Here is a 12990-nt window from a genome sequence, read left to right on the forward strand (position 1 = left end):
GATAAATGCCATGGCATTCATTGCTAATAATGATAGCGGTCATGAAAGATACAAATAAAATAGCTGTCGCAAGAGATTTGAAAGAAAATTCTAGAAAATCACATTCAAGGTAAAGACAACAAGCGCATCAAATAGCTTGATGATCCCATGATGGCAGCTGCACATATCCAGAATTTAATAATGTAGCCGACCTCCCGGAATGTGATGAAGGAAAACTGATGATAAAAAGGGGCAGATAACACAAATAGTAACAAAAGAGCCCATTAAATGTGAACTCCAAGGTCAAGGTGTGTCAGGTTGCACCAAGCAGGACACACATTTTGAAAAGAAAACTACATGTTAGCATTATTTTTCTAATTGGTTTCACCTGAGGTGTGGCATGTCCGATTCCTGCATTCCCAATATCCTATTCATTATATCAAATCTCGGAAGACCGGTTTAGCCTTTGCTTCAGTTTGAATAACTATCAATCATTTACAGTAATTCCTGCCAGCCGGCTACTTAGTTTCTGCATTTCCGTCCACCTGCCTTCACTCAACGTCACAAAATCTCTCTTTTGCCCAAATATATAATTACAGTCTGCCTGTATGTAGCTAAATACGCCCCGGCGCACGTCTGGTCTCCCTGGTCATGTTTTTTCCTCCCACCGGTCGTGTTTGAAGCGTTTATAATTGGCAGAGGCATCGTGTCAGGATTAGAGGCTGCCGGTTTGAACACTCCGACACCCCCGGCTGCCGATCCCACCCCTTATTCAGACGACCGCAGCTTCAAACCCCAAACCCCTCTTAATGTTCCTCATATTGTGGGGGAATAAGTATGGCACAATGTTAGAATGTACTAAACACAAAATTCGATTCCTGCAGATGCACAGAGTTCACACATTATATTAGGTAGCCTAGTTTTTAAACCCGATTTAGGGTTAGGGTTCTCATTGAGTTTCAAACTTAAGTCAGGTTTTCAAACTAGAGTTAGGGTTTCAAAGTAGCGTTTTAAGCTAACATTTGGGTTTCCCCAATGTTTTTGTATGCAGTGATGATTCGAATCAAAACATGTTTTTGATGGAACCTACCCTCCCAATTGTTCTGGTTTTCTGACGCGTCCGCCTTTATGTGGGTTTATACAAATAAAGGTTGTTTGGGTAAATCAAAGCTTTTCAAGCTCAAACGTTGGACTTGATGGTTAGTGATGTCATCGAACATGTTGACTTTGTCTGAGTCACCTCGTTTCTGGTTAGCGGAGCCCCTAATGCTCAGTGTGTCGCTCTTTCTCAGTGTTTCCGTTACGTTTGTAACCTTCCCACTCCTCACGCTCACTCTTAGGTTGGCAATATCGACTAACAGGTTGAGTTCTCCTTCAAGATATACAACTCAGCACATTTAAAAAGACTCGCATGTTCTTCCTGTGCTTATATGGGTTTGTACACTTCTTCCCACAATTCAAATATCCTGAAAATTACATTAACTGAAGACGACAAATCCCGAGGGCTGTGTTCAAACACCGACACACCACATAAATGGGTCTTTTTCTTTTAACCAATTGTGATTTAAATTCACGAGCGATGCCAGAATTGTTTTCATCCTTTGTTTCAGCAAAATAATCGATGTTTCCTCCTCTCATTAGTTGAACTTAATCTGGGCACCAAAGACTTATTTGTTTTTAATCCAAGTGTTTCCTCGGAGGTCACTTAAGTTTATTTTTGCAGCAATATTGTTGTGACTTACAGTAATTCTGCGGTAATTATTTCTGTAGTTCTTCATCGAAATGACTCACAGCACACTTGTAGCCTTCCAATTACTTAAAGCAATAATATGTAGCAATTTACTCTTAAAATAAAAGCTTCAAAGTCATTTTGATGGTACAGTGGCTTATAATAAGGAGAATAGTGTCTCTGTCATTGTCATGGTAACCTACTTTGTGGTCTTCTATGCTTTTGCCTTGACTGCTCTCACGTAGCTTTAGCGCAAATGTCTGCGCCAAAGTTACTCCTCAGAATTGTATGTCGTGCTTGCCACACACAAACATGATTGTTTATTTTAAGACATGCTGTTATAACACTGAGAAATGGTGTTACTGCTTTAGCTTCTGTTACCTTTTTACCCATGTCACCTGTAGAGGGAGCCTGGGAGCAAAAAAAAACCCTGCACTATTCCTCAGTGATTTCACCGTACTTCACATTTAATTCTATGGATGTTTTTTTTTTATCTTCTAAATTTTTCACTTGTTTTCTGTTTATTTTTACATAGATGACCTGAGAGTCCGGTGCCCTAAATAACACTCGTGTGAAATAATTTCAAATCAATGTGTAATGAATTTATTGATATGTTGCTCATGCTAGCCGGCATTTGTAGGAGCCACAGAGTGGTGAACCAGTGCGGTGGCATTGAAGTGGCGTTGAGGGATTGTGGCAATGCATGTTCCGAGTTATGCAGTTGACCAATCGCTGGGCTGGAAACTGGCAGCGGCATCACAGAGAGAGCCACTGATCAGTACCAGTCTTTGAGCAGGCCATCTCTCTTATTTGCTCTGTCTCGCCTTCTCGCCACTTTCTTGTGGTCTTTATCTGTTTTCTTTTCCTCTGTGTTTCTTTCTTCCTAGCACGTAATTGTGTTAGTAGGAAATTTGATTCTTCCTCATTTCCTCCCTCCTTTTTCAATTCATAAACACAAAACCTTTTTCCTTGCTTTGTCACTGGATGTCGAGATGTTTTTTGATACCTTGGAAATGGAACGGAACGGTACGAGAGAGTCCGGAAGTCTCAGCTGCCCGATTCGTGCGGCCCCTTACAAACTGAACTACAGAAGTAAAAGACCAGATAAAAAACGTTTTATAAAAACTAGATTCAGATGGATTATTTATTTTTGTGTACAGCCTTTACTTAACCATGTAGATCCCTCTAATTTGAAAATCAATCTTAACTCAAAAGGAACCACATCAACTGTGTTTTGGAGTCTTATGAGTAACAACAACAATGACTGTTCAAATGTTTGCCGTGTTCCATCGTATTCGGTAAACAACACCGATGTACGATTCACGATTAGAATTACACGTAGTAATAATTCTGCTTGTTTGTTGTCGGTCGTGTCCGCCATTCACAATTTAACGTCCGTCATGGTTTCAGAGTGGGGCAACATTGGTTGAGTCGAAAATTATGAACTGCGTTAGTATCCAACAGTTTTCATAAGAATCCATTGCCTTTTTGTCGTCTCCACCTTCGTTCCCTATCCGTCTATCCACTCTTTCTATTTTGCTTGTTGTTTCTATCCCTCCACTCATCTTCCCCCTGCTTGTCAATTGTCCCACCCCCACTTTTCTCTCTCCTTGTTTTCTGCCCAAGGTTCCTTAGCCCAGCTGGCAAGGCTTTCCTCGCGGTGTAGTAAAATATAAATATAATAAGGACGTTTTTGAGCTGGTGAATCCATTCTGAGCGGAGAAACATCACCACAGAGCCCACAGATGTGGCACACACTCAGGAGAGCGAAAGAGAGCAAGAGGGAATGAGGGAGAATGAAACCTCAGTTGACATGAAAAGAACATTGACTGCATTATTGTTGGCCTAATACCAAACTGTTGTTGTTATTAATGAACCTCATCCAAACTTGACCAATTAATTGTCAAATATGCTTGCAGAATCAAAAGCTTCTTCTCGGACCCAACCCCAAAGTCCCCTATTTTGGGACTTTTCGCATGTAATTATTAATATGGGATTCAAGTGCATTAAGAAGTAGTAATTTGTGTGCAGCTGGCTAGTGTTTGTACTTGTAGCAATCCCAACATCAACTCCTTGTGTCCATCTGTACAGCCAGATATTTCCGAGGGAATATTCATGCGTGTATCTTGTGACGACATACATGAACGCTTGAACTCGGAAGAGTGTCTACCTGCGTACGCTGGTGTTTCATGTGCACGGTATCACGGCAGTGAACTTCAGTCCCTTGGCCCAGCTCTTTGTTTGCTTTAGCAATGCGGTGGCTAGCCATACCCGCTAACTCTGAGCCACATTTAGCCTGTACTCTACTTTTATATCATCCTGCTTTTACTTTGCCTTGACCCAAATGCACTACAGTGAGTTCGCCTTTACAAGAATGGCGGTGATTCCTCGCTTTATTGTCGGTAGTAAGATTTTGTGGCTTCCGACGGCTTTCTCCGAAATATCTCATTCACCGTTAGGATTTGCGCTTCCCCAGCAGACACCCAGTCACATTTTATCCACATGTCTTGGAAGATTAAGACTTCCCAGATCTCTGGTCTGAACCCCTCTAAATACTTGAGGCCCTGTGTATAAAGAAGTAGTTTTAGGTGTTTATTGTGGTCAGGGGTTGGGCTCTGGAGTGTGTGTGTGGAGGGACAGAAAGGGAAGGAGGAGGAGGAAGAGGGATGGCGGTTTTAGCCACCAGCTGCTGTTACCTTGAGCATAACGTCCTTTAACCCCCATTACGACAATCTGCCACAAGCCACAAACACGCTAGCTACTACTGGCTGCAAAACAACACAAACTCACTTGTTTACCAAATAATGTGCCATGTAGTCACTCTCACCCCCCCTCGAATCCTCCTCGCTTACACCCCAGTTTTCCGACGTGTTCCACATTGCCCGTTTTAATTCGGTTTAGTTTTCTTGAGCACCCCATCTTGTTTGCTTTGACTTCTTCCTCAACATTTCCTTTCATTTCTCTTCCTGCCTTTTTCTTCAGTCAAAATCTATGTCGGTTACAGCCCTGGGTATGCGTGGGTAACCCGAGTGCCCATGTAAAGGCCCTCTTCGGTGTTTCATTGGGCTCCAGTGTCAGTAGATAAAAGCCAAAAGAGATTACGGGCCTGGCACCCATCTTCCTCTGTCCTGCCACTGTGGCCTCTTATTTCCCGGAGAAAATTAATAACTTTAACAAACATCAATGAGAAAGCAGAGTGGTGCCGGTTGGGTTTTTCTTGTGCGTGTGAGTGTGAGCATGTGAATGTACGCTGTGAACACATGCCTTGGATATGCGTGGCTTCGCTCGTGCGTTTGTGGGCCTGCGTGTGTGCCGGAGCTCATACCTTAAAGGACGCCATCCATAGCAATAGTGTCCGTCAAGAAAGGCGCACGGAAAAGGAAACCGAGCCAGGAAGGGGGCCACGGTTTTGGTTTGGTCTGATGGGATTGTTTCCTCTTTGAAAGACTACGGCGTCCTTTCTTGAGGCCAAGACGAGCTGGGAGACAGACGGATGAAAGGAAGGAAGGATGGATGAGAAAATGTGACCACTTCTGAAGCATTGTCGACAGCCACGCCGAATAGGCAGCGTGCCGGGCTGGAGCCACGCCCGTATTTATGATCTTCAAAGGAAGGATGGCACACACACAAACACACACACTCACGCACAGCCACTAAATGTGATAGTCGCAGGAAAACATGTGGTCGAGCAAATGTGGATACTCACAAATTTGCATACGGTTGCCGCTGTTGCATGCGTGCGGTTGAACGCATGAGCGCACAAGCGCGGGAATGCTCGAGAATCCGTGCCTCTGCAGTTGTGCATGTCGTTTGAAATGGCACAGTTGGAAGAACGTTTACTGGATGTAAAGCACGAGAAACCAAAAGTCAACTTGGGGCAAGGAACCATATTTGAGTTTTATGATTATCTGTCAGAGCCTGATGTGTACACTGACGGATCAGATCACTGGAACACATTGATCAATAACATTTACACACGACACACTTACGGTGAAAGCCAAGTCTCACTTCCAAGGAATCTGCTGGCTACCAGCAAATACTAACCCCCTACATTTATTTACAAGTCTTACACAAAACTGAAACAGATCTGAGACACTCAAGGTCTAATTTAGATTCGGAAATTCCACAATCCAAAACAAACACTTTCTTTCATGCTGTCACACAAGAATAACACTTAGCAACATTGTATTTTACTTCAACATGATTCAATAGGCCTGCAGTGAGTAATTATTATTTTTTTGGGTGGGGTCATAAATCATCAAATTCTTTTTAATATTTCATTGTGTCATTTATTTAATTCATTTCAAGTGCTCTATACTATCCCAATAGGAATCCCATTTGGTGCAGTTTAACATCCACAATGTGATTTACAAGCTGTAATCTTAACAACAGCAGGAATGCAATTTGTCCTCATGGATCACTGATTGAGTGGAGTTGAATGAGTTTATGATTGTGCTTCTTGCAACGGAGCAGCAAAAGTGTTTCTTTGTCTGCAGTGACTTCTGCAGCTAGACCCCGGGTCTCCAAAGCAATAATTACTTCTCAGATTTTATATATATATGGGAGCCTTTTCCCTCACAAAGCTGGAAGCAACTCAAAAGAAACACTAACACCTTTATGACAAACTTTGATTTCCTCGGAAAGTTCTACACAAGTGCCGGTTGATGTTCTATTTCAGCTCAAAAAGTCAACACGGTTATGTTTGGCTGTTTGCCGTTCATGTGAATCTCTCTTTGTTGTCTGCCTTCCATCGAGCGACATGAAACGTAGCAGCGCTGCTAAAATACTTTACGGTGTTTACGCTCGCAAATAATAAAACATAAAGTGTGTGGACATTCAGTCTTGTGCACAGTTCAGCTCATTCAAAGGAGGTGGCCGGAGAAACTGGGGGGAGACCACTGAATTTCGGCAGGCAAATATTTGAGGAGCTAATTTAGAGGGGCTGTGTTTGCTGGTGTTAAAAACAAGTGTGTTAGAATGTGTCATTTGTGTGTGCAGCCACTCGTGTGTGCGTGTGCACGCGTGTTTGTGTATATTCAATTAATCGAGATTATTACTTAGAATAATTGCCAGGGCTACTTGAACTAATGTGTTTAGGAAAAGACGATCAGTTAGGTATTTGGCTAGTCAGCCAGTGACCAGATGACATATTCCACCCAATATTCAGATTCAGACTGTCTACCATTTATACATGTATATATTCAAACGATTGACATTCGACCTTCTGGTATTTTCTAATAAAGTCCTTAATGATTGTTTTAATCAATTAACTCTATCCTCTGTACTTCATGACAAACTGGAGCAGGGGCCAATTTAGGGTAATCAAGGAGCAGTTTCTTGGTGTGCCTTGCTCAAGAGCACCAAACCCTTTGGGTCAGATTAGCCCCCTTCGTGCACCCTAAATTGTAATTATTTTTTTCAAGACATTTTGGACAATTCAACCATTAAGTGAAAATATTTTTAAGTGAAGGTCTTTTCTGTCCAAGGATGACTCACTTCACTGCAGGGTCCATAAATGCAAGATTCAATCTCCAAACCGTGGAATTATGAAGCAGACGTGTTTTACCTCTAGTGCACCGTGCTCCTCCTCCAAGAATCTAATGGTGACAGATCATAACAAGGGGACAAAGACAAAGCTGACAGTGATAAGTGGCGGCATTGAAGGCCAAAGCTGATATTTGTTACATGGCTGCAATGCTGTGCAGTGTTCGTGCGTGCGTGCGTCTAAGTGCGAGCGTGTGGACAGGATTCTCCCGTGCGCACTGTGCCCACGTCGAGGGGCGGGGTGGGTGGCAAAGCGGGGACAGATGAGGGAGAGAGGGAGAGGAGGGCAGGACTGGCAGGGTGCGGTCTGAAATGGTAACAGCTCGTCGTGGATCACTCAAGTGGTGTGGATTCAAGTGGAAAGCTGCAGCCTGTTGCGCGCAGTCCTCTCACTGCAGGGAGCATCAAAAAGCTTACAATCCACGGGGGATGGTGTGACACTTTCCGCGGAGCAAAAGAAGAGACAGAGGGACCGCCACATTAAAAACGTGGACGCGCAGTTACTGCTGTTTTCTCTCTCTCTCTCTCTCTTTCTCGCTCTCTCTCTCACCCACCTCATCGACTTTGAACCTGTTTGTTTAAATCCACGGACTTTACAGTTGCGCAGTGCGCACTCAACGTCGATTCTCCAGGGCAGAGCCTGCGAACATTCCCATTTAAGTGGACTTTTATGGTGCCCTGATGCTGAGGTGCCAGCTGGAGTAGCGCGATTTGGGGGACAAACTGCAATCGGATGTCCCGGACCATGGACTCGACAGGTGAACCGGAGACGCACTGAAGACGCAAATCTCCCTCGGGAGAGTGCTCCCTCCTCCCGGGGCGATGCGGACCCCTTTCCTCCTTCTTACCGCCTCTCTGTGGGCCATGGTGCTCCTCCTCGCACCTGCCTCGGAGGGCTGCGGACCGGGGAGGGGTTACGGCAAGAGGCGGCTTCCGAAGAAGCTCATCCCGCTGGCCTATAAGCAATTCAGCCCGAATGTGGCCGAGAAGACGCTTGGGGCGAGCGGGCGCCCCGAGGGGAAAATTACGCGCAACTCGGAGCGCTTCAAGGAGCTGACACCCAACTACAACACTGATATCATCTTCAAGGATGAGGAGGACACGGGCGCAGACAGGCTCATGACCCAGGTGAGAAAGAGGAAGATTGTGAAGAGGAAGACGAGGAGGAAGAGAAGCGCTGGGAACACTTTGCAATGCTCGTGTGCGGACAGAGACACGCATTTGTCCCATGCAAGTGATTTAGGTCATGTATGGTTAACCGTGTCTATGAATCACTTCAAAAGGCGCAAACCTCACAGTTGCATCAAACTATGCGCTCCATGTTTGCTGTCAGTTAAATATTTAAACCAAAATGATTGATTTCTTTGATTCATAGCTTCACCCGCGGTGTTTTGGTTCCGGAGTAAGGCAGCTGGGATTTTAACCGAATGATGAACAGCTTTTCTGGCACGTACTATTTTAAATGTTTACGCCGCATGTGCACAAAAGAAACAGGAATCAAGTGGCATAGCAGAAACAGGGTGCAGGCATGCGTGTGTCGAAGCAGAAAAAAACCGAGCATCTCTGTAAACAGCGTTTATATACACCTCCTAAACAGCGGGTGACAGGTGGCGGTAATCAGCGCCGATTAGCGCGCGCAGTTCCGCATTGGCGCATCAGCCGTCAGTAGGGCGAGAGCAGAGGGAAGACGTGAAAGAAGTAGTTTTTTCCTTGCTCCTGTGCTTTAATTTGCCCAGTTGTCCTCAAACACGGGCACACAAATATTATTTTTAACAATATTGGGAGAATAAATTAAAATGTGTGCATGCAATAGCTTTTCAGTGACCAGTTTCCGTCAAACTGTTTATTTTATTTTACTTTTCTGGCGTATCCCCCTTCCAAATATTACATTGTAAATTAAGTCGCTTTCTATTGTGAATTAGAAGGTGATGACAAAAACTGATTGCTACAACGTTTCACTTTGCCTTGCTCTGTTTTGAATGACTTTCCTAATCTCCTGTGTGCACCTCCCCCTCAGCGCTGTAAAGACAAGTTGAACTCCCTGGCCATTTCTGTGATGAACATGTGGCATGGTGTGAAGCTGAGAGTGACAGAAGGCTGGGATGAGGACGGCCATCACTCGGAGGACTCGCTGCACTATGAGGGACGTGCTGTGGACATCACCACCTCAGACAGGTGTGCATTGCACAAGACAAGAACAATTTATTAAAAGCAATGGGTGAATTCAAACATGAAGTCTTGAGTTTGATGCTATGTTCATATTCACAGAGACCGAAACAAGTACGCCATGTTGGCTCGGCTCGCTGTCGAAGCTGGATTTGACTGGGTCTACTATGAATCCAAAGCCCATATTCATTGTAGCGTCAAGTCAGGTGAGCAAGCAAACTATTGTGCATTGTTTTATGAAACAGTAATGATGGTAATGATACTTGCAAGGTCAAAATTACATTTTTAATAATATCTGATTCAAAAGGAGTTGGTCCAGTTGAATAGAATTGTTGCCTTTCATCTGAGTCGGGAGGGGCCTTGCATGTTGTCTGTGGCTACTTTGGCTTCCTCCCACAAGCCTAAAACATGCACAGCATGATAGGTTAATAGAAGTCTTAATGTCTTTTCAGTGTGTACAGAAATAATCAGGTTGGGGTTTCGGGTTAAGATGTATATAGGGTTGAGTTTAACCTTAATGGCTATTTATGGTTGTGATCAGTCCAAGATGTACATTTTTGTCACTGCAAATGAATTGCTAGTTTGATAGTTGTATGTTATTTAGAAGCGTATCTGATAAGGTACCGATTGTAACATTGAAGCAAGTCCCTTGATGAAACACAAATCATGGAGTGGCTTGAGCGCTAACAATAGTTGAACACATTCCATTGTGAGCTATTCTAACTGTTAAGACATTTTGGAGGCCCATGTCTGGTACCACCAGTTATTTGATGCCAAGCTACATTCTAGCAGTCCATTGAGGTTAGTAGGCTGTGAGATGATTAACTCTCTCTTTGTTTTGCCGTTGCTTTTCCCTCGGTAGGTTTCTCTCAGATCTCTTATCTGAACCTTATCACCTCCTAGTTGCAGACCTCCTTTTCTGCAAGCCACATACTTAGAGACATACACACCTTTGACAAATATTTGTCCGCCTTGAGACATACTTAAGACACCCACATGCATCAATCAAATATGAGATTGGGTTGGATTTAAATCAGTCAAGCAAATTTATTTGATTCCAGTGACTGGTGTGAAAAGTTAATTTATTCTATTTTCTATAATTTTCTCCCTCAGCTGTGCTAACCTTTCACTTGCTTTTCTTTTTTTTTTTTTCCCCCCAAACGTACTTTCCCGTCTATTTGACCCCAGGCCATGCTTAGATACAATCTGCTGGTTATCCATTACCTCTGGCTGACTACCTTCTCTTGCCACCTCGTCTCACTGTGTCTTAAAGAGCCACTTTACTCCAAAGTATTCGGCAACAGGGAAGTAAACACCGTTTTACCGTCTATGACAGCTTTCACGAGTCACTCAAGAACAAAAATGCATCGAAAATGCATCGGTTTATTTGTGAGACTTAACATTTTTGTTAGTGCGCTATGCTAACTTTAGTATTATATCAGCATCTCTACTATCATTTAACATTTTAGATATGAATGAATCACTGGAATGATTTGAAGTCAGCACAAGCCACTTTTTTTTGATGATTTTGATGAAGACGTGATCGTATATATGTCCGCAAGAATGCTGACTAAAAAGACGCTGAAGACGTTATAAACAGTCAGTCGCTGATCCGCTGAGATAACATTGGCCTTTAGTCAGTGTCAAAGTCTCACTTGATTTATGGAGCACAGACGGATCAGATTACCATATGAGGAAGTTCAAGTGTGGCTCCTTTGAGAAGGTTTTATTTTAGTTTTGTCGTGTTTACAGTAACAAAGTAAATGCATCCGTACGATCGCATCCACATCTTGATTTTTCTCCCATCTCAATTTTACAGAACATTCTGTCGCAGCCAAAACTGGCGGTTGTTTCCCAGGCGATGCTCAAGTTACCCTCGAGGGCGGAGTCACCAAACAGATGCGTGACCTTCATCCCGGTGACCGCGTTTTAGCTTCCTCCACAACCGACGGCTTTGGCTCACTTCTCTACAGTCCGGTACTCTCCTTTTTGGATCTCCAGACTAACGTCACAAAGATCTTCACCCTCATTGGAACCAACACTGGACTTAATATAACGCTCACGGCGGCGCATCTCATCTTTGTCACTGACTGTGTGGACGGACTCAACAAAGATGACGTAAGGACAACTTTTGCCAGTGAGGTGAAGCCGGGTCAGTGTATTCTGACCTCGCAAGGAACTGAGACGACTCAAGCTGTCGTGACTTTTGTCGAGGAGAGGCAAAGCACTGGCTTGTATGCCCCACTGACCCAGCACGGGTCTATAGTAGTGAACAGCGTTTTGGCATCCTGTTACGCTGCTGTGGACAATCATCATTTGGCCCACTGGGTTCTAGCTCCGCTGCGTCTCGTCCGCACCCTCATGGGCCCTGCTGAACAACAAACTGATGGAGTGCATTGGTACGCCTGGCTTCTACAGAGAGTTGGGGAAACGCTACTGGGCCCCAAATACTTCCACCCTTTGGGAACTGAGCGAGGACTCTGACAGAAGAAATAGTATGTTGACATCAGCTTGTATTTAAGAACCAAAATAGTGGATGTGTTGGGAAACATCTTGAGCAACTAACTAATAGTCTAAAGCAGTATAATGGTGGTCTCTCTGCACTCCAAAATCTTGTGTTATCAATCCTATCAATCATTACTCCATATGGTGTCAGAATTCAGTTTTCATTCTGTCATTCAGTTTTACCTTCGAGCACCTTAGCATTTAAAACGACTGACGTGTTAATGTTCCGTTTTGAAAACAGAACAGTCAAGAGGTTTGGGAGTCGGAAGGCAAATCATAGATTAACACGTTCTGAGTCTCAGTTTTCCGGTCAGTAGTATCTTACCAAAATACATTTGACTCAGGCTGTATTAAACTACTGTATAATTCGAGCTGTTTATATATTATGCTCCATAGCCGTTATTTCCTTGTAGTTCCTTGTACTTGATAACTTTCCTTTGCATGACCGTTTTCATTGCATCCATAGATTCCAAACCAACTCCTGGCAAACATGTATCGAATCCATGTTTTAACTGAATGACGTTTTCTAACTAGCTTTTGATGCAAATGCTTCATGGAGAAAAATATTTTTTTTTTTTAGTATTTTCATGAAGACACTTTGCGGTATAGTGTTTACCGATACGCAAAGATTTGTCAAATGTGTATATTAAGCTATTTTCTGAGAAATTATTTAAAGATCTATTTTTAAGAATGTAAATGTATTTTTGGGAAGGGGGTAACATCGTGCATTCATTTGTTTTATATTTAACATAAAGTTATTACAAACAAGAATATGTTTTCTTTACAAGCAAAATGAGATTTAAGTGATAAAGCATGACGAAAATCACTATGAGTAACTCCATGTAATGCCGCAGGTAAACTGCTTGTTAATAGAATGTATTGACACTTTAAGCACAACGGGTAAATAAACGAGCAGGTGATAATGAGACTGAGTTGGTGTCAGGGTGGGCTGATGCTTGCTTTCAGTACCACGGACAGCAATTCAGATTGTGTTTTCATCTTCTTCTACATTCTGTACTCTTTGACACAGTACATCCTGCTGGTGGCAGCGATAACTGCATATATTA

General features: G+C 43.3%; 1 protein-coding gene across 1 annotated transcript; it reads left to right on the forward strand.

The window, feature by feature from the left end:
- Positions 1-7528: 7528 nt before the first annotated feature.
- Positions 7529-12851, forward strand: LOC119139762 (indian hedgehog B protein-like). Its single transcript, XM_037280709.1, has 4 exons — positions 7529-8380; positions 9270-9427; positions 9521-9624; positions 11238-12851. Exons 1-4 carry the CDS (start codon positions 8075-8077, stop codon positions 11900-11902), a joined length of 1233 nt encoding a protein of 410 aa, XP_037136604.1. The 5' UTR covers positions 7529-8074; the 3' UTR covers positions 11903-12851.
- The last annotated feature ends 139 nt before the right edge of the window (positions 12852-12990 follow it).

This window comes from Syngnathus acus, chromosome 21 (assembly GCF_901709675.1).
Source record: "Syngnathus acus chromosome 21, fSynAcu1.2, whole genome shotgun sequence".
Classification (NCBI taxonomy): Eukaryota; Metazoa; Chordata; class Actinopteri; order Syngnathiformes; family Syngnathidae; genus Syngnathus; species Syngnathus acus.

What these genes read in the sequence shown, in the direction of transcription:
- LOC119139762 (XM_037280709.1), top strand. Translation starts at nt 8,075, where the DNA reads ATGCGGACCCCTTTCCTCCTTCTTACCGCCTCTCTGTGGGCCATGGTG. An exon ending in CAGACAGGCTCATGACCCAG is followed by an intron (nt 8,381 to 9,269) that starts GTGAGAAAGAGG and finishes CCTCCCCCTCAG; the next exon opens with CGCTGTAAAGACAAGTTGAA. An exon ending in GACATCACCACCTCAGACAG is followed by an intron (nt 9,428 to 9,520) that starts GTGTGCATTGCA and finishes TCATATTCACAG; the next exon opens with AGACCGAAACAAGTACGCCA.